Raw genomic sequence first — 26,591 nt, forward strand, 5'->3', positions numbered from 1 at the left:
AACACACACCTCTCCTCCTAAATCGGAGGTAGACAGCGGGGGAAGTGTAACTTTCTCACACAAGGGTGCATATCCTCAGACCTAAAAGGTGACTGAGTTAAAAATGTATGAAATTGATGTAAAAGCTGTTAGAGTGTACATCGGTATATAAATGTCAAATCTGGAGTCAACCTTTGGTACCGTGATAAGGGTGTAATTGCTCATGAACTAGATAGAAAATATTCCTATGGAGGTCTTCACAAGGTAACTAAAACCACATTATATATCAAAAATTATTAACAAAATATAATATATGTGAATGATATTTCAGTCAAAGATCGAAATTGAATAATGAACATCCAAAGTGCCTAATTCAAAGTCAAGTCAGGTCAGTGAAGTCCAAGGTATGTCATCGTTCAGACCATATGTATACGTCCCGAGTTTAAAAATCCATCTTTGTTCTATTCTGAATAGGTGACCAGTGTCAAACGGGTGGTTTTTAGGTGCCTCTATAACTACCCACCACATATCATCAGGTGTGTGTTTTGCCTCCAAAAAATGCTCACTAAGTTTAGTAGTAATTCTATTGCAACGAATGTTACTCCTGTGTTCGTTAATGTGGGTTTTTACTGGTCTTGATGTCATGCCAATATAACGTAAATCACAGGGGCATGTGATCATGTAGATGCAATTCTTAGTGTTACAATTAGTGTGTTTATTGAGGTGCCAGGTCCCTATAGGATTTAAAACTATGGATGTAAGATGTTTAGTTAGGGTACAGACATTGCAGTTACCACAAGGGTGGTGGCCCGTAACAGGCGGTAGGTCCCATAATGTTTTTTGCTTTTGAATACCGAGCTTAGGCTGTGGGCGGGTATGTATAACCATATCCTTGATATTGGGCGTACGTTTGAAAGCAAAAAGAGGTTTAGGAATATCATTTCCAATACTAGTCAGAATAGGCCAGCGTTTGTTAATCAATTTCTTAATAGAGTTGGATAAGGGTGTGAAAGTGGAAACACACGTTATCCTGGTCTGAGGATTCTTGTCGATAGTCATTAATAGTGCTGCCCTATTATTATTTTTCGCCCTTTTCCGTGCTTGATTAATTATTCTCGAAGGGTAATGTCGTTCCAAGAGTTTTTCTTGGAGCGAATCAGCCTGACTGTTAAATTCAAGGGACGAACTGCAATTGCGCTTGAGTCGTAAGAATTGTCCCACCGGAAGATTGTCTCGTAGAGCTTTAGGGTGATGACTTGCATATAACAGAAGTGAATTCCGATCAGTAGGTTTATGATAAACTGTAGTAGTTAGTTTACCATTATCAATTGAAATCATTAAGTCTAGAAAAGGTAACTGTATGGCAGAAACAGTTGATGTAAATTTCCAAAAAGGATCAAGTGTATTAATCCATGTCGTAAAATGATCAGTCATGGACAAAGGTCCTTGCCAGATGATAAGGATATCATCAATATAGCGACGCCATAACTTTATGTTGTCCTGGTAAACATTCAAAGGGGAAAGGATGAACTTTTTTTCAAAGTCATACATGTATAAACAGGCAAGACTTGGGGCAAAGGTGCTCCCCATTGATGTCCCTCGGATCTGATGATAGAACTGGTCCTCGAACTGAAAATAGTTTTCTGTCAAGGCCAGTCTAGCACAGTGCATAATGAAGGGGACCGGAGTGGTCAAGGAATCGGATTCTTCTAGTAGGGCCGATTCAATGACTGCTAAAGTCGCTTCTTGAGGGATGTTGGTGTAAAGTGCTTCTACATCCAAAGTGATGATTCCTTGTACCGTTCCTAAATCATTTATGGTTTCAATTAAATTAAGGACATCTTTAGTGTCTTTTAGATAGGTGGAAGAGTTCCTCACTAACGGTTGTAGGAAGTGATCACAGAACGTTGAAAGAGGTTCTAAGACAGAACCAATTCCTGAAACTATAGGGCGTCCAGGTGGTGGTGTAATACCCTTATGAATCTTGGGTAGGCAGTAAAAGTATGGAACCCGTGGGTGGGGTATGTCCAAAAATTCAGCCTCTTTTGATGATATCCATAAATTATTCTTGGCTTCTTCAATAAGAACCCTGATCTGTGTCTTTAATCTAGTAGTGGGATCACTTCTTATCTGGGCATAGTAAGTAGAGTCGCTTAGCAGACGCAGACATTCTTGTCTGTAATCAGTGGAGTTCATGATCACTATTGCACCACCTTTGTCAGCCTGTTTAATAGTGATGCTAGCATCAGAAGCTAAAGATAGTAGTGCTCTCTTCTCATTTGTAGATGTGTTATTATATGGGTGTTTAGGACATAATTTTTCTAAATCAGATAATACAGCCTTTTCAAAGGTCACTACTTCACTAGGCATCATGGCTAATGGAGGAATGAACCCAGATGGTTTTCTAAGGCCTGAATCCATAAGTGATGTTTCAGTAGGTTTGTCTTTGAAGAAAAAATGTAAACGAATTTTACGAAAGAGTTGGGAGATTTCAATATGTAAGCGGAAGAAGTCTTCCTCAGGGGTAGGGACAAATCCCAGGCCCTTGTTGAGCACATTAGTTTCTGCTTCTGTGAGGATTCTAGTTGATAAATTAACAACTAAGTTCGGACTGGAGGGTTTTTTGCTTGGCTCCTCGTGACCATCTGTGGTTCCTCTCTGGACCACTGGATGTGCCTTCCTCTTCCTCTCCTTCTGCCTCTGCTTCTGCCCCGGCCGCGGCCTAAAAAAGGCATATACGGCATCATAGGGCGAGGTTGGAAAAAGGGAAACGGTGTTTGCCAAGGTATAGGATGTTGCACCGGGTAAGGCGGATAATTGTAAAAAGGCTGAGGTGGATTATCATCGGTGCTCCACCCATCTGATGATGAGCCACTGCTGATTTTGCGACTCTTCTTATAAGCAGAGGTAGAATCATCCGATGATCGAGATTGGTTATCCCAATCAAAATCATCTTTAATATACGGATAAACCTTCTCCCTGCTAAATCTTGTAATATCCTTTTGGAGTTTAGTAATCTTTTGTTGTGTTAAAAACTCCTTATGCTCATTAAGTTCAGTGTTGATTTCAGAAAGACGGCTTTTGAAGGATGTCAAAGTGAGAGTCGTTTTTAATCCATTTTCTATGGTGTTAATTTGAATAGTAAGAATATCCGCTAAGCGCTTGGAAGTGTTTATGATTAAAATCAGCCAATCCCTAGTACACTTCCAGGCTATTTGTGCCCAGTCTTTTCTGAAAGCCAGATCTTGTAAAAAATCCGAGGGATATTAGAAACCAAAAGGCCATTAGGTGCAATATTTGCACGTAAGTATTCAGTCATGATGGTGCCATGCAGGACAGTTTTAATTAGTTCCTTCTTTAAAGCAGAAAGTTTGTCCCATTCAGTTTTTAGACTGCCAGATGGAGTAGACCCATCGTGATCAAGAATAGATGGTGCTTGTAAAATTGCAGACACCATTTCGTCGTCATAGCTAAGTCCCTGGAAATCATCTATTTTGAGGATTTCAACAGGGCAGCAATTGAATAAGACTAAGGTCCCACAGCAGGCAGCTGTACATAAATCTAGAGGCAAAGGAGAGGGACCGGGAGTTTATGTGGTCCAGTGTACAGTCTCCCAACAATGTAATATACAAAAAGGTACACTGTTCCAAAAGTGCTCAAATAACCTAGGGCACACTGAGGTGTCAGAAGCAAAAACCCTCAAGCATCTCAATGGATGGCTGGCATCATCATTGGGAACTGCTCCTCGCCAGGCCGGCGCTGCAACGCCTGACGGGCTCCCCTAAAAAGGGAAGCACTCAGCCGTACTGTTCTGATAAAAACTAATCAGACAGGAATGCCTATATTAAGGCACCAGCATACGCTCGGAGAGAATAAGGTGTAAGACTAAAATTGGTTATTCATCCCGGAAAAAAGTTACATTCTTTTAATTAATATACTCGGATGAAGACCAAGATTAAAATCAAAGAAGAAAGTAATAAACTGAGTGTTGATGCTCAATTACTTTCAAAGAGCAACGAACTATCGGGGTCTGTAATAATCACAGTACCCTCAGGAAAGGGTCAACATGTTTCGCGTCGTTTGGTCCTCAAGGATCCAGTGACGCTTCATCAGGACCAAAAAAAAAATGCAATTGTTAAGATAATTCTTCTCCAATTAAAAAGGAAAAATGTGCCGAAAATTAAATATCTATACCGGTCACTTACAGTTTAAGTCAGACTGGCTTACGTCACTGTCAGGTCGCCCTAGGGGACAGAGAAGTATCAAATCAAAACAAACAGAAAAATATATTCATACAACTCATAATACCTTTTGTGAATATCATGGTGTAATATGTTTTTATCATAAGATTGATCAAGCAGTCTTTGAAGTTAAAAATGGGCTTACCATCCCCTAATCAGGATAGGGCTCCTTGAGAGGCACGTTTCAGGGACTTGGGAACACGTAGCCTATTGGTAGATGTAAGTCATCAAAAAGCACAAGAAAAACACGGTGTATTATTTTGATACACCATATATCGTAGTATTTGGACATTTCTTTCGATACTAGTTGCAGCAACAGCCATAACGACCCAGCGTTTCTAATGTATACTTCCCAGTTACACGAGTGTGGGCATGATTCTTTAATTGTATGGCACTTATGGTGACGTGTACTAAAATCTGATGGATTATTTAAAAAAAATGTTTTAATGAGTGGTACTAACAATTGCAACGCACATAATTGCTTGGTTATTTTTGACACCAATCTTACTTCACAATACTACGCACTGATTACAGAGTGCTTGGTGCCACTCACATTATTTGTATAAATGGATCACGTGTTTTTCTTGTGCTTTTTGATGACTTACATCTACCAATAGGCTACGTGTTCCCAAGTCCCTGAAACGTGCCTCTCAAGGAGCCCTATCCTGATTAGGGGATGGTAAGCCCATTTTTAACTTCAAAGACTGCTTGATCAATCTTATGATAAAAACATATTACACCATGATATTCACAAAAGGTATTATGAGTTGTATGAATATATTTTTCTGTTTGTTTTGATTTGATACTTCTCTGTCCCCTAGGGCGACCTGACAGTGACGTAAGCCAGTCTGACTTAAACTGTAAGTGACCGGTATAGATATTTAATTTTCGTCACATTTTTCCTTTTTAATTGGAGAAGAATTATCTTAACAATTGCATTTTTTTTTTGGTCCTGATGAAGCGTCACTGGATCCTTGAGGACCAAACGACTCGAAACATGTTGACCCTTTCCTGAGGGTACTGTGATTATTACAGACCCCAATAGTTCGTTGCTCTTTGAAAGTAATTGAGCATCAACACTCAGTTTATTACTTTCTTCTTTGATTTTAATCTTGGTCTTCATCCGAGTATATTAATTAAAAGAATGTAACTTTTTTCTGGGATGAATAACCAATTTTAGTCTTACACCTTATTCTCTCCGAGCGTATGCTGGTGCCTTAATATAGGCATTCCTGTCTGATTAGTTTTTATCAGAACAGTACGGCTGAGTGCTTCCCTTTTTAGGGGAGCCCGTCAGGCATTGCAGCGCCGGCCTGGCGAGGAGCAGTTCCCAATGATGATGCCAGCCATCCATTGAGATGCTTGAGGGTTTTTGCTCCTGACACCTCAGTGTGCCCTAGGTTATTTGAGCACTTTTGGAACAGTGTACCTTTTTGTATATTACATTGTTGGGAGACTGTACACTGGACCACATAAACTCCCGGTCCCTCTCCTTTGCCTCTCGAATTTTGAATAAACAGATTGATTTTCGAGGAGGAACTTGTTTTTGTCGCACCTCTGTACCTAGAGACAAAAAGATCAGGACTTGAGATTTATCCACAAACTTTCTCACCACTCACTCACAACCACCTCCTCCGCCACCACTTCTTCCACCTCTGTTATATGCACCACCACCTGTGGGATCTCTTGAGAGGTCAGTTTACTCCTTCTCTCACTCAGATAGCCCTTTTGAGGAGGCATACCTGTATGAACAATCTGCAGGGGCTATCCATGGATGACAACAACTTTGAACCAGCAGATAATGCAGATCTTGAGCCATATCCAGCCAAACCATCTCCCCCCGATACCACTGCATATTTTGCAACCATTCAGAGGGTGGCCCACCATCATAAAGTAGACATATAGGTCCTTCAGGATGATGACTTTTTGATGGAAATCCTCGCTAAGACCGCATGCACTTCCCACTTCCAGTGCTTAAGCACCTTTAAATACCCAGTCAGAGCTGGGCAGAGGACGTTTAAGCCTTCCCCGGCTGACCCTTTTTACATCAAAGGACAAGTCCCTCTGACTTTTCAATGGTTCATACTGCAAGAAAGAAGTCCTCTGTTTTTGTAGTGTAGGATGTCCTCTTACAGATAAGAAAAGTAAGCCTCTCGAAGCTTCTGGCAAGTGTGTAGTGGTTGGTGCAGTCAGTGATAAAGCACCAATTTGATGGGTGGCTGTCAAGATATGACTGGTACCACTGAGAGGAGATGGAGACTTCCATGAGACTTACAGAAAGAGGGATGAGAAACTTGTTGCAAAAGGATAGACCGTTTCCAATGCATTTCCATTGCACACTGGACAACATTGATATTACTTCTCACTGTGTCAACAAAAGCATCCTGTTACATCAACATGCATTATCTTGCATCTCTAGGTTTAAACCTGAGGTCCAGTAACACATTCTTAACATCCAGTTCAATGGGGAAAAATTATTTGTTACCCAAATGGACGAGATGTTAGAAAAAATCAAGGCATGACACCCTGCAGTCCATCATTCCACTGCTCCGTCGGGAACAGTTCATGACTGAATTAGATCTCAAGGACAACTACATCTACATTTTTACCCACCTCACTCATGACAAATATTTTATACTGGTGGTAAGTGAACAGAACTACCAGTTAATTGTACTGCCCTCGGTGTTATTGTGGCTCCAATGGTGGTGGATATGGGAGAAGGATGCAAAGGGGAAGGTTGCTGGCGGAAGGGGGGCGTCCCAATGGGGCACTAGTTTCTGTCTCAAGAGAAGTGTCTAGCTTATTTGTTTTTTGCAGAGCCACATACACTGCTGTGTTTTAGTGGGCAGTGACAGCTTTTAGACTGCTTTGCTACTCTTATCCCTGTCATGCTAGACAATATCTGACGTCTGAATTGGTTCAGAATTGGTACTGATGATGTCATGCATTCTGTTAAAGTAGCATTAATGAGGGATTATTTCACCCTGCTCTTTCTTAGGCCTTTCCTCCTCCAGTATCCTTTGGGCATCTCTTCTCTCTTCTGGTCCTCTGCAAGATAGCTTTGGGCTTTGATACCGGCTCTTTGCAGGTCATACTTTAAACAGGGCTTTGGTGTCTGTATTTGTGCCAGTTGGAGGTTAACCGGCGAGAATCTTCGCGCAGAAGGTGGTCCAAATGGAATAGAAAAGGCGGGACACATGAAACTTGGGGAGGGACCTTAGACAGAGTGCACCCCTACCCGCCCCACCTATTGTCAGCAAAGGAGCCTGGTACTGGCAGTGCCCCTGCTCGAAGCCTTGGTTCAATTAGTCTTATCCAGTTCCATCTCCAAAGAGCACTGCAGCGGTACAGCGTTCAAGGGATCTTACCTCTCAATCTGGCTCTGTCCTGGCAAGTTGTTTCCATGCATTTTTTTCTCATGTTTTCTCCTTAGAAAATATTCATGAAGAAGAGGAGTGGGATTTAGGATGAAGATCTTGACTGGGAGTGTGAAAAGAATCGAGACAGGTTGTCAACTACTGTGGTGGTTATGGCAGCCTGAGTGTGAAGAAAGGGCACAATATTCGATATGTTTCCTATTTTCTGATGGATACTAATCACCTCCGATTCCTCACCTTGTAAATGTCCAGAGGCACTAGACTGGTTTAGGAAGATTTTTATAAGATAGCCCCCTACACACCATAGGTGGTGCTGTGAGGTTCCGCGTCAACCTTGTTCCTACTGTCACTTCTATGGCAGATTGCATGTAAGCACCACCCCTGCAAGGTGACCACAGTTCCTTTCTTTCTGTGCCTTTCTGTGCAGATCCAGAGGTAGCTCCCAACCTTTTCTCATTAGTTAACTGGTTTTAAAATTCTCCTTTTTCAACATGCAGAGGAACGTGTCCCCTCCTAGAACTACAGGCTAAATACAGGGTTCAAATCTTGTAGGGACTGTTGCAAATAGATGTCTGTGACATATGCCCATGAGGTGCATCCCTAGTGTTTGGGTTCGACCCTCAACTGCAAGTCGTGTGAGCAGTGTGCCTTTCTGAATCAGGAGGCGGCCCAGTAAGAAAAATCCATGCTGCGTGTTTCTGAACACCCGCAGAAGTTGCGTAAATCTCATACCCACTCTACATCAAGATCGTGGACCCGTTCCCACTCTAGGCCATTCCTGCGACCTCTCATTGTCGTCAGATAAGTTGAAGAGGATGCACAAAAAGGCAATGGGACTCATCCCAGTCTTGTCACTCTCTTCCTGAGAAATTGCAAAAATATCAACCCACCCCTTGTTCTAATTTCCTGTCCCCTGCCAAGGAGCCAGTTCCCCAATTGATCCTGATATACCCTGAATTTCCACGGCCGTTGCCAACAACGCAGCAGACTGAGGCTTTCAAACTAGCTGTGTTGCAAATCTTTGGCACCCTTTTGGCTTCCTCCGACACGTCTTCGAGACCCATGAATCCACAGAGGCTTCCAATTGGATTACTGCTGGAGAATCCTTACTCTTTACCATTTGTGCCTCCTAAGCTAATTTTGGGTTCAGCTCAGACTCCAGAGCTGACTTCAAGAGCCATGCCCGTTCCAGCCATATAGACATCTGAGAGGACACTGTTCTTATTGTCCGGTCTGACTTCGAACCAAATTCATCTTGACTTCAACCAAGGCCGTGTCCTTGAATTGTTCTGACGTTTCCAGTTCATTTCGACTCTGACAAAACACAGCTGTTTCCTAGGAGTGTCCTCCACTTATCCAGCAGCTGCTTGGATCAGTCTTTGCTTAAAGTCAACCAGATTTCAGTGACAGTTGGGATAAGCTTGACTGGTTTGAGAGTTTCTGGTTTAAAAATCTATATGCTAAAATCAGTTGTCCTGAATTTGACAGTCACTCTAGACATAATGATTAGCTTTCAAACCATCCCCCCTTTCCAGTGGGACTCTTGGTCGAATAGGTACCTGTGCTAGAATAAAACTAGCAGGCTAGAGGTCTGGAGAGAATTTAAGTGGCCTGTTCTCTGAAATTACCGCTATGAGGATCTGAGGGCGATGGAAACTCTTACCTCCTGAATTGGACATACAATTGTTCTCAGAATTAACATTTTACAAAATATCGTATACATTTTTTAGTCTCTCTGAGCCCCTATCAATGTAAGTCCAGGCAATGCCAAAGACTCTGTTGAGCTTCATATGGGGAGGGGGAAGGGTACAAGCCATCATGAAAATCCCCATGGCTCAAAGAGAAAGGGGAGGATTGACTTGTCCTGACTTTTCACAGTGCTGTTGAGCAGTCCATCTGCCATATTCTAAAGTAAACAGTTAGGAAAAGTGAGACAAAATGACTCTCCATGGACCTGAAAGTAGTGAGGCGCTCACTGTGGGACTTAACTTGATTGAGGAAGACTTAGGTACCAAATGTGTCAGTCTGCACGCTGCATTATGACCGCGGCGGTCGTGCTGTGGTCAGACCGCCAGGATTCATTGTCGTAACGGTCCTAATCCACCAATCGCTGCCCTGGGGATTACGACTCTGTTCTCCGCCAGCGATTTCATGGCAGAACACCGCCATGAAAAGGCTGGCGTAGAACGAGTGCAGTGGGCCCCCTGCACTGCCCATGCACTTATTATTGGCAGTGCAGTGGGCCCCGGTGGGCTCCCTGCACTGCCCATACACTTGTCCAGCACCATTGCAGTGTTCCCTGCAGACAGTAAACATTGCGAGGGTGCCCCCTGCATCCTACACCACTGCTGCCGGATCGATTACGAGCCGGAGACATTGCAGTAGGGTGTTTCTTGCTAGGCCGGCAGGCGAAAACTCAGGTTTCCACACACCGACGTAGCAGGAAACTTTTAATGGGCCCAGTGGGGTGGCAGCCACTATGGCAGCAACATCCCTGTCAGAAGTTTGGCGGATGGTCAAAACCGTCCCCTGAACTCTTAATCAAGCCCTTAATATCTGTGGAATGCCTGTCTGTCAACCCCAGTGAAAACTGTTTCAGAGATGTGAGACCAAATAGCTGAGAAGGGACGGCCTAAACTATTTCCTTTCTCCCCACTCCCTTATCCTCCAAAATCCAGATTTCTCCCCAGTTTTAAAAAGGAACAATTTCCAACAGTAGTAAAACGAGGAGTCTGGAATACTAGCAGATCTCTTCCAGGCTTTTTTCCAGTAGAAGATGGACACTATCATACGAATCTGAGAGACTCCATTACTGCCTGCTACTGGGCTAGCCATCAAACCAACACCATAGCACTCGTTAGACTTCTCACTCGTTTTGAAAAGCTTTCTCAGGCTTTTGAGGCTTATTTGCAATTTCTGTCAGACATTGCAGATAGGTGTGCCAATCAAGAAGTGGCAATATTAGAAGAGGTATGTTGGCAGGTGGACTAGAGAGGGAGCTTGACAAGGAATGGGCAACATTCTGGTCTGATATCCTTAGGTAATACAAAACTATTCCTCACATGGATTTGGAATGTAAAATTATAAATCATTGGTACTGGATGCCAATGTGCTTTGACTACATTTGTCTCTCCAAGTCAGATGTGTGTAACAGTGCCTGGAGTCTCTGCTGCAAATCAGCTATCCATATATTTTGGAAGGACGTTTTATTGAAGGTAATGGTGTCCTAGAGTTTCCGACCCCTTCGAACTGGCAACAGTCAATCTAGATTTATGATCTGACCTACTCTAGGCCATGGCTTCCCATGATACGGCCATCGTTTTAAGTTGCCTGGGTCAGCTAGATAACTCATTGCACTGTTCTGGTAGAAAAAGTATCCCCTATCCATATTGGTTTGGTTTTATAAATTGTCAACAGCTGGCATTGGAAACTTTAACACACAATGTAGCCCAGATTGACTAAATTCAGTGTAATATTGTCTCCCCTTATACAATATTTCTCCAAATTAGAGTTCATATGCTTTTCTTCTCCCAGACTGAGGGCTCTCTAACTGTTCTGATCATGATTCTACAATAATCAATACATAGCAGTTCTTTGTTTACTTCCACGCACTATAATGTTCTGTTGGAATATTTTTTCTTTGTAACAGTTTTATAATTTACTATTGCCGAGTTGTGTACTATGCTCATTCTGCCCTTATCATTCGGGTGGAGGAAGGGTTTGTTTTTTGGGGATTGGTTTATTCTTTACTCAGAACTCACAAAATGTTGCTTTATTTGGCTTTGATTTATAACTGTTTCATAGTCCTCCTCTTTCTAAATCAGTAAAGGAATTCAGTACAGAAAAAAGCTAATTAAAATGCACCCATCATTTCACTATCAGGATAGAAAGCCACAGAGAAAAGGAGGGTTTCTAGTCATAACTAGCTTTCTTGTCTTAATTACCACAGAGAAAAGCTACTCATAGCAAAGGCCCACTTCACCTTCTTCCCTTCACTGGGCCTCATTGAAGGCACTGCAAATACAAAAGTTGGTCTTAACTTTATTATTCACCTGTGTGATTGTTCTACTCCTGGAACCATTTCTTTCACTCCTCCAGAACTGCACCACCACAATATTTTACTTGAAGGACCAGGGAGAACCTCACTTTATAGGTATATCTGCCTGAATTGTACCTCTTGTTGCTGAGTCTGTGTCATTGGCAGTTGTCGATTGATGCCACTGTATTACAGGGATTTAGTAGTGAAGGCAAACAAACTAAGGTGATTGTATCATGCCGTAACAAGTAAGAATGCAAAGACTGTCTCACAGTGTGGGTTTTTATCTAGGTAATAGGCATGATGGACATTTTTCAGCCTTCACAGAAAATAAACTGCCACTGTTCTGAATGGTTTAGAACTAGGATTAGACTTTACAGAACCTCAGTGCTCCCCTACCAACTCCCACTCTCCTGCCCCATTGCCAGATCTTGCTTGATGTCAGTAGTTGTTGGTAAGTATTCATAAATCGATCTTTGTGTGTAAAGGAAACAGACTGCTTTAGTGGTTCTAATTCCCTGGGAATTTGACAAAGCATATATATAAATTGTATTTTGCAAATAATACAAATATAACCAATAATGGGGAAGGACAATTTGAGTTGCCAGGGGAAATCTTTACTCTGTACATCCAGAGACTACTGCTAGTTTGATTTATAAAACAGTGTAAGTTGAGATACTTAAGTGAACAAAAAAGATATTTAAATAAAGATATCAGAATGGATCTTTGAAGCATGAGTAATCACACAAGTTGACTTCTTTTTTTATGCCACACAATACCAAACACCTTCTTTTTGTTTAATGGATGGGCAGTGCCAGATCACTAACCGAGACCTTCTACTTAAAAAAGAGAGGGAAAGTTCATAAAGGTGTTTTCCTCTTCCCTGTCACTCTTAAATTCAGCCTCTAGACGAAGCAGAACAGTTGTTGTCTGGTGATCCTGACTGAGCTGATTGTGATCGGATATATTTTCTGAGTCAGTTTTCTTGATATGTTTCCATTCAGTGATGAAACTCAATGTAAAATACATAAGACAGACTTCCAAATTGAGTTTGTATCATAACCACCATGCTCCTCATGATCAATTCTCAACCAGTTGTTATTTGCGGACCTTCCACTAAGAGACTGGTTTGTAAAGCACTTCTCTCATGTATATCATATTAACTTTGTAGGGGAGGCTTCTGCCATTGCCGCAGAAATCACGTAATATTGACCCTTTTCACTCAAACAAATCTTGCATGTAAGACTTCAGATACCTATATTATTCAACACATACCTAATCTCTTTTCCTCTGCTTTAGTGCAGCTTTGTTCCCAGTAGCTTTGTTTCCCCTCCAGGGTAGGGAACATTTTTTAAGGTTGTTTTATTTTTCCTTTATTTTTTGTTTTCTTACTTGCCCAGGCCATGTAGTTTTTTAGTTATAATCTATCAAGTTTTCACTTTACCCTGTAGACATCTTTACCTGTCTGTCTGTACTTCCTCAGCACAGCAATAGATGAGATTACCTAGTCTGTGCTGTAGAACTACTCCACTAAATGACAGTAATTAAAAATGCTCACTCAGAATGTACCATCTCTTGATTAATGGTTGCGTGGACGTTAGGGCAGTTTGGAACTAAAAAGGAGACTGGGCACCTGAGGCGCATGGGTGGGTGGTGAGACAGCCTATGCACCTTTGGTTTTGTTGCACTGTAGTCTTACAAACATTTCCAGTACTGTTTATGAGGTACATATTTTATTAGAAGGTGGTTAAATTATTGTACATACTAGAGGAAGTACTTTGTACTTCGATGGTCTTATTTGGAATTTCTGGAGGTGGGGCATTCATGATGGTGGTGACCTGAACAAGACAAACATTTCAAGTACATATACATTCTTTTTAGATTTACTAATTTATCTATTTTTTCTTGTAGAAATGGGTACAAATTTTTATACTGCTCTGCTCGTGCCATTGGAATGGCAGATATGACCAGGGGGTATTTGCATTGGGTTAATGACAAAGGGACTATTCTGCCTCGTGGTCCCCTGATGTTGTCGCCCAGCAGCCTTTTCTCAGCTTTTCATAGGTACGTACAACAGAAGCGGGAAAAAGGGAACTTTTTATAAAGAAACATTGTTCTGAAAAAACATTATTTTGATGTCCTTTTTAAATGAAAGATCAGCAGAACATACAAATATGTAATATCATTGATCTACACCATCCCACCTCAGATGTGTTAACTCAAAACACTTATGTTGAAATGGTTTGAAATTAGCAGATGATTTGGTTCTCTCGCTTACCCCAAATTTCATGTTTCCTGAAAGGTTTTAATTTTATATATATATATATATATATATATATATATATATATATATATATATATATATATATATATTTTTTTTTTTTTTTTTTTTTTTTTTTTTTTTTTTTACTATTCCTATTCTGTCTTTTGAAATTACTTCATAAAGTTTAACTGAGCATTTTAAGGGTACTTGCTAATTTGTGGACCCCGCGCTGTGAAAAACCCTTTTTTTTAAAGTATACATGGAGGAAGATGAACATTTGGTAATTTTCTCATAGAATTTTAGGACATATTCTTAGACACAATTTTGAGCAATACTTGTAGAGCTACTTTAGCAGGGATGTTTGGCAGCTCGACATCTACAGTTACATTATCCTTCTTGGGTTGTACTTCAATTAACATGTCATGATTTGTTCATTCAGTTTGATAATATGACCTTGGTCAGTTGACTTCATTCATGATTTGTTTTATTTAATTTAACAGGTTTACCGGTGTAGGAAAGTACCCTCTTTCTTGGCTTAATTACTCCCATTTTCTGTCTGTTGTCAATGTGTTTGACTGTGTTCACTGGGATCCTGCTAACCAGGACCCCAGTGATTGTTCTATCCCTTCTAACTTGGTAACTTAGTTACTCCAGTATTGGAACTTTCATAGATTCACATGCTTGAATCGTTCCCATCGTCGAGATTGGAGTCCCCCGGTACATCATAATAGCAATGTAGAAGCAACTATAATTGAAAAAAGCCTCAAAGGCTTTCACCTTAGTAGCCCATCCTTGTCTCTTTGAACAAAAAAGACCAAACCCAAGTCTCAGCCAATCAGGCTTCCCCTCCCTCTAGAACCCTCCTGTGAGAAGCCCCATTCCCTCAAATTTTCTACTGCACGTTGTGCTAGGGAGTCTCCACTGAGCTCTTCTCTGTCAAATCCGCAAAGATCTATTTCTAGTGCTTTTTCTACCAGAGAAAGAAAGTTTCTTCAACAGGCAATGCTTCAAACTTATTCCCTGGCCTAAGGGACTTCTATTTTAGCTACATTTTCAACATGTCAGATAAAGAAAAGAAAAGCCTTTTTAGAGTCTGCAAAACCTGTGGAAAGAAGAGACTTAATTTTGAGGATCCACACAAGGACTGCATTTATTGCCTTTATCCTGATCATGTAGCCAAGGATTGTAAGGTATTTAGAACATTTTCTAACAAAACCCTCAAGGACAGTGACGACAGGCTACTGATTTGGCTACAGAAATTGAAATCCAGATCAAATCCTGTTTCTGGTTCTGATAGTGAGGAGTCGTCTTCTTCCTCAAGAAAGTTCCACAAAAGGGGCAGATCTCCTCAAGCTCATCATTCTGAGGATCCACCTAAAAAAGCTTTCAAAAAGACAAAACAAGTTTCTTCTAAAGCCTACAGCGCTTCCAGTTCTCCTCATAGGAGTTCTATATCATCCAAAAGAGACTCTAAAGAGCGTTCTGTTTCCTCAGAACGCAGTAAAAAAAGCCTTTTCTGAGCCCCCAACACCACCTCCTGTGGTAAAGCGTACTTTCAAAAAGCCATCTGGAAAAACTTTGACGATGACACTGTCGACTGCAGCATCGTCGACAACCATGTCGTCGATGGCAGCATCAAACTGAGTGTATACGGCCTCATTGTTGACTGCCCCAACGTCGACTATCTCTACAGCTGGTACTGCTTCAACGATGGTTACCTCAACAACTTACTCGTCAATTTTCAGTCACGTCGTCGATGATCAATGTAGTCATTGCTTCACCTCTGTCGACGAGGCCGCCACCGACGACACTGTTACCGTCGTTGACCACATCGTTGACTAGAGTTTCACTGATATATCTGGCTTGGTGGACTCAGGATTCTCACTTGTCGGTGGGACTATCATCTCTCCTGCAACCCACTGCATGGGTAATCATTACCAATGCATCTCTCAAAGGACGGGGAGTCTTCCTTCAGCACTTACAAGTCAGGGGCAAATAGAAGCCACATCAGAGGTCTTTTTACATCAGTTACCTCGAAATTGAAGGCAGTCCACCTAGCGCTTCGCGCTTTCCTTCTAAAGATAAGGGGCTCATCAGTACTCATTCGGACAGACAAAACACTACAACTATGTATTATGTCAACAAGCAGGGAGGAACAAGATCTCTCCTCTTATCGAGAGAATTTCAGCGCATTTGGAACTGGTCCATCAGTCACAAAATAAACCTTCGAGCAGAACACGTCCCGGGCGTTCAGAACATCATAGTGGACTCTCTGAGCAGGTCAGAGTCATCCAACCACAAGTGGGAAATAAATCAAGGAGTGTTAAATAGAGTTTTCTCCCTATAGGGAAAGCCAAACCTGAACCTCTTCGCCACCCCGCAGAATGCAAAATGCTGATTCTTTGCAAGTCGGAATCACTATCGGGGCACTTGGGGGAATGCGTTTTCGATGGCATGGTCAGGAATTTATACTTACGCTTTTCCTCCCATTCCCCTTATGCCGAGAGTACTGGCAAAGATCAAGAACGAACACTGCAGACTTCTCCTGATCCCTCCGGCATGGCCTCGACAGTAGTGGTATACAGAGCTGCTTCTCCTCTGAGAGCCACAGCATCCCTCTTCCAGTAATGTCGTCCCTCCATACAATGAGCAAAGGGTCAAATTCTCCACCTGGATCCAGCTTCACTTCACTTGACAGCCTGGCTCCTGAACACCATGAATTTGCGCACCTGAATATTTCTTCAGAATGTAGAGTCATCCTCGCCAGAGCTGCAGCTCACAGTACCAATACATGTTATCGTGTGAAGTGGAAAAGGTTTTGCTCGTGGTGTACACAGGCTCAGGTACATCCTTTCTCTTCATCGCCGGAGCAAATACTACCTTATCTTTTCCATCTGGCCAGATCAGGTTTGGCAAACTCTTCGATTCGAGTTCACTTAGCAGAAATTTCCCACTATAGACGTAAGGACAACGCACCTCCTTTGTGGTCCGCAAGGGTTATACAACTTTTTCTTAAAGGACTATTTCGATCTTTCCCACCCGTCAGGCCTCCTCCGCCGTCGTAGCAACTTAACCTGATGTTGTCCAAATTGATGAAACCTCCTTTCGAACCGATTCACAAGGCAGACTTAAAATTGGTATCCTGGAAGGTCGCTCTCCTTCTCGCTCTTACATCAGCCAGAAGAGTGAGCGAGATCCAAGCATTTACTATCCAAGACCCTTTCTTACATTTCAAGAAAGACAGGGTAGTCTTACGGACAAATCTAAAGTTTATACCAAAAGTTCCTTCGGATTTCCACATTAATCAGCTGGTGGTGCTAAAGTCGTATTTCCGAAATCCTTCAACACTGGCGGAGCAGGCTCTTCATTCATTGGACATTAAGAGGTGTTTAAAATTTTACCTAGATAGAACTAGGTATTTTAGGAAATCAAATCAACTTCTCGTGGTATTCAGTGCACCTGGAAAAGGGCAGTCGTTGTCCAAGCAGGGGATTGCAAGATGGATAGCCTCTGCTATTAACTATTGTCATACAGCGGCAGGGAAACCTTTGCATAGAACAACCCATACACACTCAACAAGTGCAATGGCCGTATCCATGGTGCTCTTCGCAGAAGTACCCATTCAGGACATTTGCAGGGCAGCTACCTTGAAATCAACGCATACATTTACGAGGCATTATTGTCTGGAAGAAAAACCGCAGGGTGATGTGGCGATAGGACAAGCGGTATTGTGACATTTATTCCGGTAACGGTGAGCTGTTGTATTTTATTAATTTCTTTTTCCCCCCAGCCCAGTATGTTTTGTGCACATTGTATAGCTTTGTTTTCTTTCATTGATGATGCATTATCATTTATCATGCTACAGTGATTTTTTTTCTTCGCATATTAATTGCTTATGCAATGTTTCTTCTCTCATTCATGGTAATGTTTATTTCAGTGATTGTGGGGATATGTATTATTGTAGGAAGTTGGCTCTGTATACACTATCTCAAAGTAAGAGCTATTGTACACAGAGTCCAAGGGTCCCCCTTAGAGGTAAGATAGTGGCAAAATTAGATAATTTGAATGCTCTATTTTGTGGTAGTGTGGTCGAGCAGTAGGCTTATCAGAGGGTAGTGTTAAGCATTTGTTGTACACCCACAGGCAATAAATGAGGAACACACACTCAAAGACTTAACTCCAGGCCAGTAGTTTCTATATAGAAAAATATATTTTCATAATTTATTTTTAGAACCACAAGTTCAAGATTTGAAGTAAATACATAAAATGCAAGGTACTCCACACAGGTAAGTTAGGAACTTTGAATTAGAGCAATAACATATACAGTTTTTGTTAAAATGGCCATAAGCTATTTTAAAAGTGGACACAGTGCAAAAATCAACAGTTCCTTGGTGAGGTAAGTAATGGTTAGTTTGTCAGGTAAGTAAGGCCATTACAAGTCTGAGTTCCTGGGCATATGCAGCCCACCGTTGGGGGTTAAAGGCAACCCCAAAGTTACCACACCAGCAGCTCAGGGCCGGTCTGGCGCAGAGGTCAAAGAGGTCCCCAAAACACATAGGTGCCCATGAAGAACAGGGGTGCTCCAGTTCCAGTCTGCCTACAGGTAAGTACCGGCGTCTTCAGTGCAGACCAGGGGGGTTTTGTAGAGCACTGGGGGACGCACAAGTAGGCACACAAAACACACCCTCAGCGTCACAGGGGGAGCCGGGTTCACTGTGTGCCAAGCAGGTGTCTGGTTTTGTGTAGGATTCAGTGGAGGTTCGCGGAGGTCACTCCAGCGGTGCAGGCAGGGCACAGGGGTGATTCTCTGGCCAGCCACCAACTGGGCTAGGCAGAAGGTCGCCTGGGGGTCACTCCTGCACTGAGGTTCGGTTCCTTCTGGTCCTGGGGGCTGCAGGTGCAGTGCTTGGTCCAGGCGTTGGGTTCCTTGTTATAGGCATTCGCAGTCAGGGGGAGCCTCTGTATTCTCTCTGCATACGTCGCTGTGGGTGCCCAGGGGGGTCGTCTCGGGCTACTCACGGGGTCGCAGTCGCCTGTGGTATTGGTTCTCTGGAGCTCAAGCCAAGGACATCGGTTGCAGAAGGTGAAGTCTCACGCTCCGGCGGGAAGAGTGAAGTCTTTAGAAGTTGCAAGAAAGTTGCAAAGTTGTTGTTGTTGAGCAGAGCTGCTCCTCACAGGAGTTTCTTGGTCCTTAGGTCAGGGCAGTCCTCTGAGGCTTTAGAGGTCGCTGGTCCCTATTGGATGAGTCACTGTTAGTTTTTCGAGTCAGGAGACAGGCCGGTAGGGCTGGTGCCAAAGCAGTTGTCGTCTCCGTCGTCTCTGCAGGGCTTTCAGGTCAGCAGTCCTTCTTATTTCAGATTGCAGGAATCTGATTTCCTGGGTTCTGGGGTGCCCCTCAATACTAAATCTAGGGATGTGTTCAGGTCTGGGGGGCAGTAGCCAGTGGCTACTGTTGTGGAGTGTGGCTACACCCTCTTTGTGCCTCCCCCCTGAGGGGAGGGGGGCACATCCCTAATCCTATTGGGGGAATCCTCCAAACTCAAGATGGAGGATTTCTCAAGGAAGGGGTCACCTCAGCTCAGGGCACCTTAGGGGCTGTCCTGACTGGTGGGTGACTCCTTGTTTTTCTCATTATCTCCTCTGAACTTGACGCCAAAAGTGGGGGCTGTGTCTAGAGGGGCGGGCATCTCCATTAGCTGGGATGCCCTGGGGTGTTGTAACAAAAGGCATGAGCCTTTGAGGCTCACCGCCAGGTGTTACAGTTCCTGCAGGGGGAGGTGAGAAGCACCTCCACCCAGTGCATGCTTTGTTTCTGTCCCCAGAGGGCACAAAGGCCCTCACCACATTGGGTCAAACTCGTCTCTCAGCAGCAGGCTGGCACAGACCAGTCAGTCCTGCACTGAACAATTGGGTAAAATACAGGGGGCATCTCTAAGATGCTCTCTGTGTGCATTTTTTAATAAATCCACCCAGGGCAGGCTTTGTTTCTGACCACAGAGAAGTGGCAGGCTGCCACAGACCGGTCAGTCCTACACTAGCAGTTTGGCTAACATGCAGGGGGCACCTCTAAAATGCCCTCTGTGTGCATTTTTCCATGATTCCAACACTGGCATCAGTGAGGGTTTATTTTGCTAAGATGTTTGAGGCCCTTGGAACCATGGGAAAATTTTACAAAGGACTTAACTGTGTGCCAGAGTTGTGCCAATTATGGAAACAAAGGTACAGTTTTAGGGCAGAAACACTGGGGCTGGTGCTTGGTTAGCAGGGTCCCAGCCCACTTTCAAAGTTGGTATCAACATTAGGGAAAAAGTGAGGTGGTAACCATGCCAACAGTGGCACTTTCCTACACCAGGTCCAGGTATCCCCTCTTAGTGAAGTGTAGGCAGTGTCTAGAACCAGGCTCTCTAGAGGTAACTGTGGATGTGCAGCCACGGCTTATCTAGGAGACATGCAAAGCTCATGCAAAACCACTGTAGTCACACAGCACTTGCACACTTGAAAGAAAACACTCGGTTGTACAAAAATAAAGGAACTTTATTTTTGGTCACACAACAGCACAAAATACTCAAAGGGCAATCCTCCAATAGGAGGTAAGTAATACACTAATCATATACACCAATAAATAATAATAGGCATAGAAAAGGTTAGAAATCAGTGCAAATCCAGTTGGACTATAATGTCCCTATGGGGAGCTCAAACCATATACTGAAAAAATGGGATGTGGACACAGGACCACCACCTAGGTAAGTGGACTGTGCAGAGGAAAGCTTTGAGTACCAAAGAACTACAGAGATAAGTAACACTGTACTCCCCAGCGACCAGGAAAGCAGGAGCAAGTCACTGGAATTTCCCCAAACTACCCAAAAGGAAGGAAAAGAAGAAAAGGAGACACCCAGATAAGACTGCAAGAAACAAGCGGTGGATTCCTGGAGAGGAAGACCTGTGGAGATAGGGGACCAAGTCCAAAAGTGTCAGTCGAGGCCAGGAGGAGTAGGAGCTACTACCTACCCAGCAGTGCTTGCAGGAGTTGGTCTCCGGTGATGAAGAACAGGTCAGCATTGCAGCCCTGGAGCCGTAGAAGAGTTCCTGAGGATTGCAGAAGATGCCCCATGCTGGAATAAGATTGCAGTTGGGTGTTGGTGCAGGAATTCCAGCAACAAGTCTTGGCAAAGGCAAATTTGCGGTTAGTGGAAAAGTGGTGCTGCCCGGGGACCAGCAAGGCCCAGGAGGACTCAACCTAGGAGGTAGAGTACGAGGGGGCCCTCAGCGACGCAGAGAGCCCGCAGGAGCAGAGGCAGCACCCACAGGAGTCCCACAGGATGGGGACACAGAAGTTGCAGAAGGAGCCCACGCAGCACCACAGAAAAGGATCCCATGCCACAGGAGAACCACGCAGAGGGCTGGGTGTCACAGGAAGGAGTGCTGGGGGCTGGAGCTACACGTTGCCTGAAGATCTCTTGGAGGAGATACAAACAAGCCTTGGCAGCTGCAAGAGACTTGGTGCACAGGGGTACTGTCCTGCGTGGGAAGGAAAGGGCTTACCTCCACCAAGTTGGACAGCTTGCAGAGAGGACCAAGAGGACTACTCCAGACCACCACCGGGGATGCAGGATCCACGCAACTGAGACTGAGAGGAAGTCCACGCAGCCGGTCGTCGTTGTAATATGTGCCTGCTGATGCAGGGGGAGTAACTCCAAGGGAGATTCCTTCTTCCTTCTCTTGCAGACTGAAGGCTTGCTGCCCTCAGAGGATGCACAGCTGGGGAAATGTCACGTCTGATGTCACCTGCCTGGCCTGGCCACTTAAATGTCCCCAGAGGTCCCTGCCAACCTTGGATTCAAGATGGCAGAACCCAGGGGCCCTCTGGAGGAGCTCTGAGCACCACCCCTGGGGTGGTGATGGACAGGGGAGTGGTGACTCCCCTTTCCATTGTCTAGTTTCGAGCCAGAGCAGGGACTGGGGGTCCCGGAACCAGTATGGACTAGTTTTTACATTGAGGGCACCAAATGTGTCCTTCAAAGCATACCAGTGGCTTGGGGGGCTACCCCTCCCAAGCCAGTCACACCTATTTCCAAAGGGAGAGAGTGTTAACTCCTTCTCCCAAAGGAAATCCTTTGTTCTGCCTTCCTGAGTTTGATCTGATCAAGCAGCAGGAGGACAGAAACCTGTCTGAGGAGTGGCAGCAGGTTGGGCTGCCCAAAAGCCCTGGAAGACTGGTGCTATCAAAGCTGGGGTAAACTAAGGAACACCCACAGTGCATGGAATCATACTTCTAATACTTGCAACATTATTGGGGTATGATTCCGACATGTTTGATACCAAACCTGCCTAGGTTCGGAGTTACCATTATGTAGCTGGACATAGGTGGTGACCTATGTCTAGTACACGCATAAAATGGTGTCCCTGCGCTCTTGAAGTCCAGGAAAATTGAGCTGGAGTTTGCTGGGGCACCTCTGCTAGTGCAGGGGTGCCCTTACACACAGGTACTTGTACCCTGCCCTCTGGGCTTTGAAGGCCTGCCATAGAGGTGACTTACAGTGACCTGGTACAGTGGCCTGGTAGTGAAAGGGTGCATGCACCCTTTCACGCAGGCTGCAATGGCAGGCCTGCAGAACACTTTGCATGGGCTCCCTATGGGTGGCATAATACATGCTGCAGCCCATAGGGATCCCCTGGTACCCAAATACCCTGGGTACCATATACTAGGGACTTAAATGGGGGTACCAGTATGCCAAATGTGGGGTGAAAAAGGTTCCAGCAACCTTGTTTAAAGGGAGAGAGCATAATCACTGGGGTCCTGGTTAGCAGGAACTCAGTGACCACAGTCAAATACACTGACAAACAGGTAAAAGTTGGGGTAACCATGCTAGAAAGAGGCTACTTTCCTACACCACCCATACCACAGAGTTCTCAAGAAGATAAAGAACGACCAGGCCCAAGTAATCCTTGTGGCTACGGACTCGGCATGAAGAGTCTGGTATTCCAAGCTGTTGAGCATGGCCATCGATCCTCCAATTAGAGTGGCACCATCGGGAGGATCTTCTATCACAGAAGGAGGAGAGGGTTCTCCACCCGAACCTGTCCAGTCTTCTTGCGCGTGGATTGAGCAGCGGTAGTTGACAACTTTTGACCTTCCACCCGAAGTCTGTAATGTTATCTTAGCGGCTAAGGGTCCCTCCACCAAAACGGTATACACCTGTCATTGGAATGAATTTGTGGCATGGTGATCAGACAAGTTTGTTGGCCCGCTCTCTGCCCCTCTTCCCTTCATACCCATTCATCATACCCCAAAGGGATTTGAATTTGGTTCTGACCTTCCTAATGTGTACTCCTTTTGAGCCTCTCCACAATTGTTCTCTCTGGCTTCTGACATTAAAAACCTCCTTCCTTGTGGCCATTACCTCTGCTCTAGGGTGAGTGAGCTGCAGACATTATCACCTAAGCCACCGCACCTTTCCATCTATCCTGATAAAGGCTTCTTTTCTGCCAAAAGTGGTCACGCCACTTCATGTAGGCCAATCCATTACCTTGCCAACTTTTTACACACCCTCATATCCTTCTAAGGAAGAGGAGAGGCTCCACAGCCTGGACCCAAAAAGAGCATTGGCGTTCTACCTTGATCATACCAAAGAGTTACAGGTGGATGATCAACACTTTTTTGGCTATTTAGGTGCAAAGAAAGGTCAGGCAGTGGAGAAGAGAACCATCTACAGATGGGTCGTTCTCTACAGTACAGTGTGCTATGCATTGGCTAAAAAGCAACCCCTGGAGGGTTTGCACACTCATTCTACCAGAGTGACACCTGCAACCATTGCGTTAGCACGCAGAGTTCGATAGCTGGACATCTGTCAGACGGCAATGTGGGCATCCTTGCATGTGTTCACCAAACACTACTGCCTGGACAACCAGATCCGAAGGGACGGTACTTTGCCAGTTCAGCCCTGCAAAACTTCTAGTATGATCTTGGTTCACAGACCCACCTCCAGGGATGGTATTGTTTGGGTATCTATTCTGAGTTAATTAACCTGCAACTAGAAGTCTCTATCAGATTAACAAGTTACTTACCTTCTGTAGCGCCTTATCTGGTAGAGACATATTATACTGCAGCTTCCTTACCGACCCACTCATCCTTCCTGCTCTGTGAACTGGTTTCTGGGGACAGGGACTTACCTTTCAGGACCCAACTTTTGACACACCAGTGGTTAGTGTTCTTCATGGCTCCGTGCTTCTGGCATGGAAAGTCATGAAAAGAAACAGACGTCAGCATGTTTGGGGGGCTATATACAATCCTCAAAGTAATGTCCGCCACGCACAACGCAGACGATGGACATGGAGTCAACCGACGCCACCTAATGGGGCACAGGGGTACTGCTCGTGAAAAATCTCTGGATCTGGAATGATGCCTGGGGGAATTTCTAAGGTAAAGAATCGGCAACTAGAATATGTCTCTACCAGATAATGCGCTACCAAAGGTAAGTAACTTTTTTGATAGGGCCACACATCGAATATAATGTACCCTGCCTTAGTGCCCGAAGGCCTGCGGGAGGGGTAACTTGCATATATTTAGATGCAGCTGGTGACATGGCACAAAAGGGGTGGGCAATGTTGTGTTTTCACCTGGCTTGTACCAGGGCATGCAGACCGCGATGACAGCTGTGTGCATTTGTTTTTAGGGGGGTCCCCGAGGGTGGCACAGTACGTTCTGCAGTCGTTAAGGACCCTCTCCCCTTCCCATGCCCTAGGTACCACTTCTTAGGGACTTACACAGGTAGGTGAGTGTGCCAATTATACAAATGTTTACCTGTTTTTAGGGAAACAGCACTGGCACTGGGGACCTGTTTAGCAGGGAGCCAGTGCACCTCACCTCAGTACCAGTGAGCAAAAACATGGGGTAGACTATGTCAAAAAGGGCACTTTCCTCCACCGTGCAGGTGATTGCAGACACTGCACCAACATTTTGTCCCGGACTCCGACCACAGTTAGAAGACAATGGTAGCAATAAAGATTGGTGATTAGATGAGTTTGCCCCACCCTATGCTAATGACAATTGATATTGTTGCAAGTGGATTGAATACCTCCCTTGAACTAAGTTAGTTTTCCCTCTTGGACCAACAATAGAGGAAAGTATGTCCTTTGTTCCAGTCATTAGAAGAGCTGCTGAAGTCCTTGAACTCCAGCTCCTACTATGGAGGTAAAAACTAATGTTCTTACTGAAGTCATTCAGCCTAGCCTGGCCCCAATTGCACATAGTACCATCATATGATTACATTGGATATACCCTGGTGTGCATTGATCTGATGTCTCATCAGTCTCCCATTGTAAGAGAGAACGGGTCCATCCACACCCTCCCTCCACCATGTTCGAGTAGCATTCGTTCATTATTATCCCATGAATAGAACCTAATCCAAGGGCCCAACATTTTCTCATACTTGGTCGAGCAGCCGTGGATTTGATAAACTCCATGTACTAGTTGTGCACATATATGCATCCCCCTCTGCCACTTGGGAATTAGTATTATATTCTTATTTAACTATTTCAGAGCTATATCTCTTTTCTGCTGCTAAACAGCCCACACCTATTATTGGACAAGTGTGTTGATCTTATGTTTTCTTGTGTGCTATCACCAAGAGTGCAGCTGTGGTATAAACGGGATTAGTATCATAAGCACCGGGGTATCGCCTGTATATGAACACAGTAAATATTAATGTGTGCACAAGCCTACACGATATGATAAAAATTGCATAGATGTGCACTGGATCTCAGGTATTTTTTATGTGGAAGTTTCCTCCTTTTGTGTAGGCATTGAAGTGTATAATATCTATTTGGGCTTTGAACTGTCAGGCATGCCGAAATGGCAAATTCTGTACAGGTTATTTGTACCATAATCCATGATCTTTTGGTGGGGGGGTGAGGGACAACAACTTCCTGCCAATGTATTCAAGGGTGCTCCATTAAATCTGAGGCCTTAATAACAAGCACAAAAAATGTGTTATATCCCCTTTTCCCCACAGTGGTTCCGTGGGTGCATTTGTTTATGCCATGCACATTGAGAGCATTTTGTAAATGTAGAAACCTAAAAAAATTGCTTTTTTGCAGATTACATTCATGAGAGAATTTGTCAAAAGGCTTAAGGTGAAAAACATCCTAAATATCCCCTTACTTGGGATATAATTAAATCACAGCACTCAAAGCCTGGTAGCAGCCAAGCGGCACATAATATTGGCATTTTGATGATAAATTAAGCCATGCAAGCCATTGCTGGGCAGCTTTCAAGGCAACAAGAACTGCCTTATTGGGCGATGACAACTATTCAAGGGACTTAGTCCCACTTAGAAGATTCAACACTCTCAATTGACTCCAGTTCCATTCACAGTGCTGATTTCCTCTATCCCCCCCAACAAGCCAGACGTTAATCACAGACAGAAAAGAAGCTCAATAATATAGCTTCATGTCTACCATCCTGAGAAAACCATCAAATAGTAAGTGTACACTTTTGTGCCTTGCCACACCATATGTAGGATCTCATCCTGGCCTTACTTTTCAGTGAAAAATCTCTCAGGGATTTACAGTGGGCAATTTTTCATTGTGTATAGAAAGTGATGAAGACCTAGCATTTTAAGAAGGGTGACTTTGTTCAGCAAGGAAGGGCACACCCTATGTCATTATTGTTGCAATATCTGATCAGTAGCTGGTTC

At 43.9% G+C, this 26,591-nt stretch overlaps 1 protein-coding gene across 2 annotated transcripts in view; it reads left to right on the plus strand.

Annotated features, from left to right (window-relative positions):
• Positions 1 to 26,591, plus strand: part of LPIN2 (lipin 2) — a 599,770-nt gene that overhangs the window by 477,680 nt on the left and 95,499 nt on the right. For both annotated transcript variants that reach the window (XM_069219965.1, XM_069219964.1), the window contains exon 17: positions 13,545 to 13,697. In XM_069219965.1, the coding sequence (XP_069076066.1) occupies positions 13,545 to 13,697 (153 nt within the window). The remainder of the gene's footprint in view (positions 1 to 13,544; positions 13,698 to 26,591) is intronic.

This window comes from Pleurodeles waltl, chromosome 2_2 (genome assembly GCF_031143425.1).
Source record: "Pleurodeles waltl isolate 20211129_DDA chromosome 2_2, aPleWal1.hap1.20221129, whole genome shotgun sequence".
NCBI classification, from domain to species: domain Eukaryota; kingdom Metazoa; phylum Chordata; class Amphibia; order Caudata; family Salamandridae; genus Pleurodeles; species Pleurodeles waltl.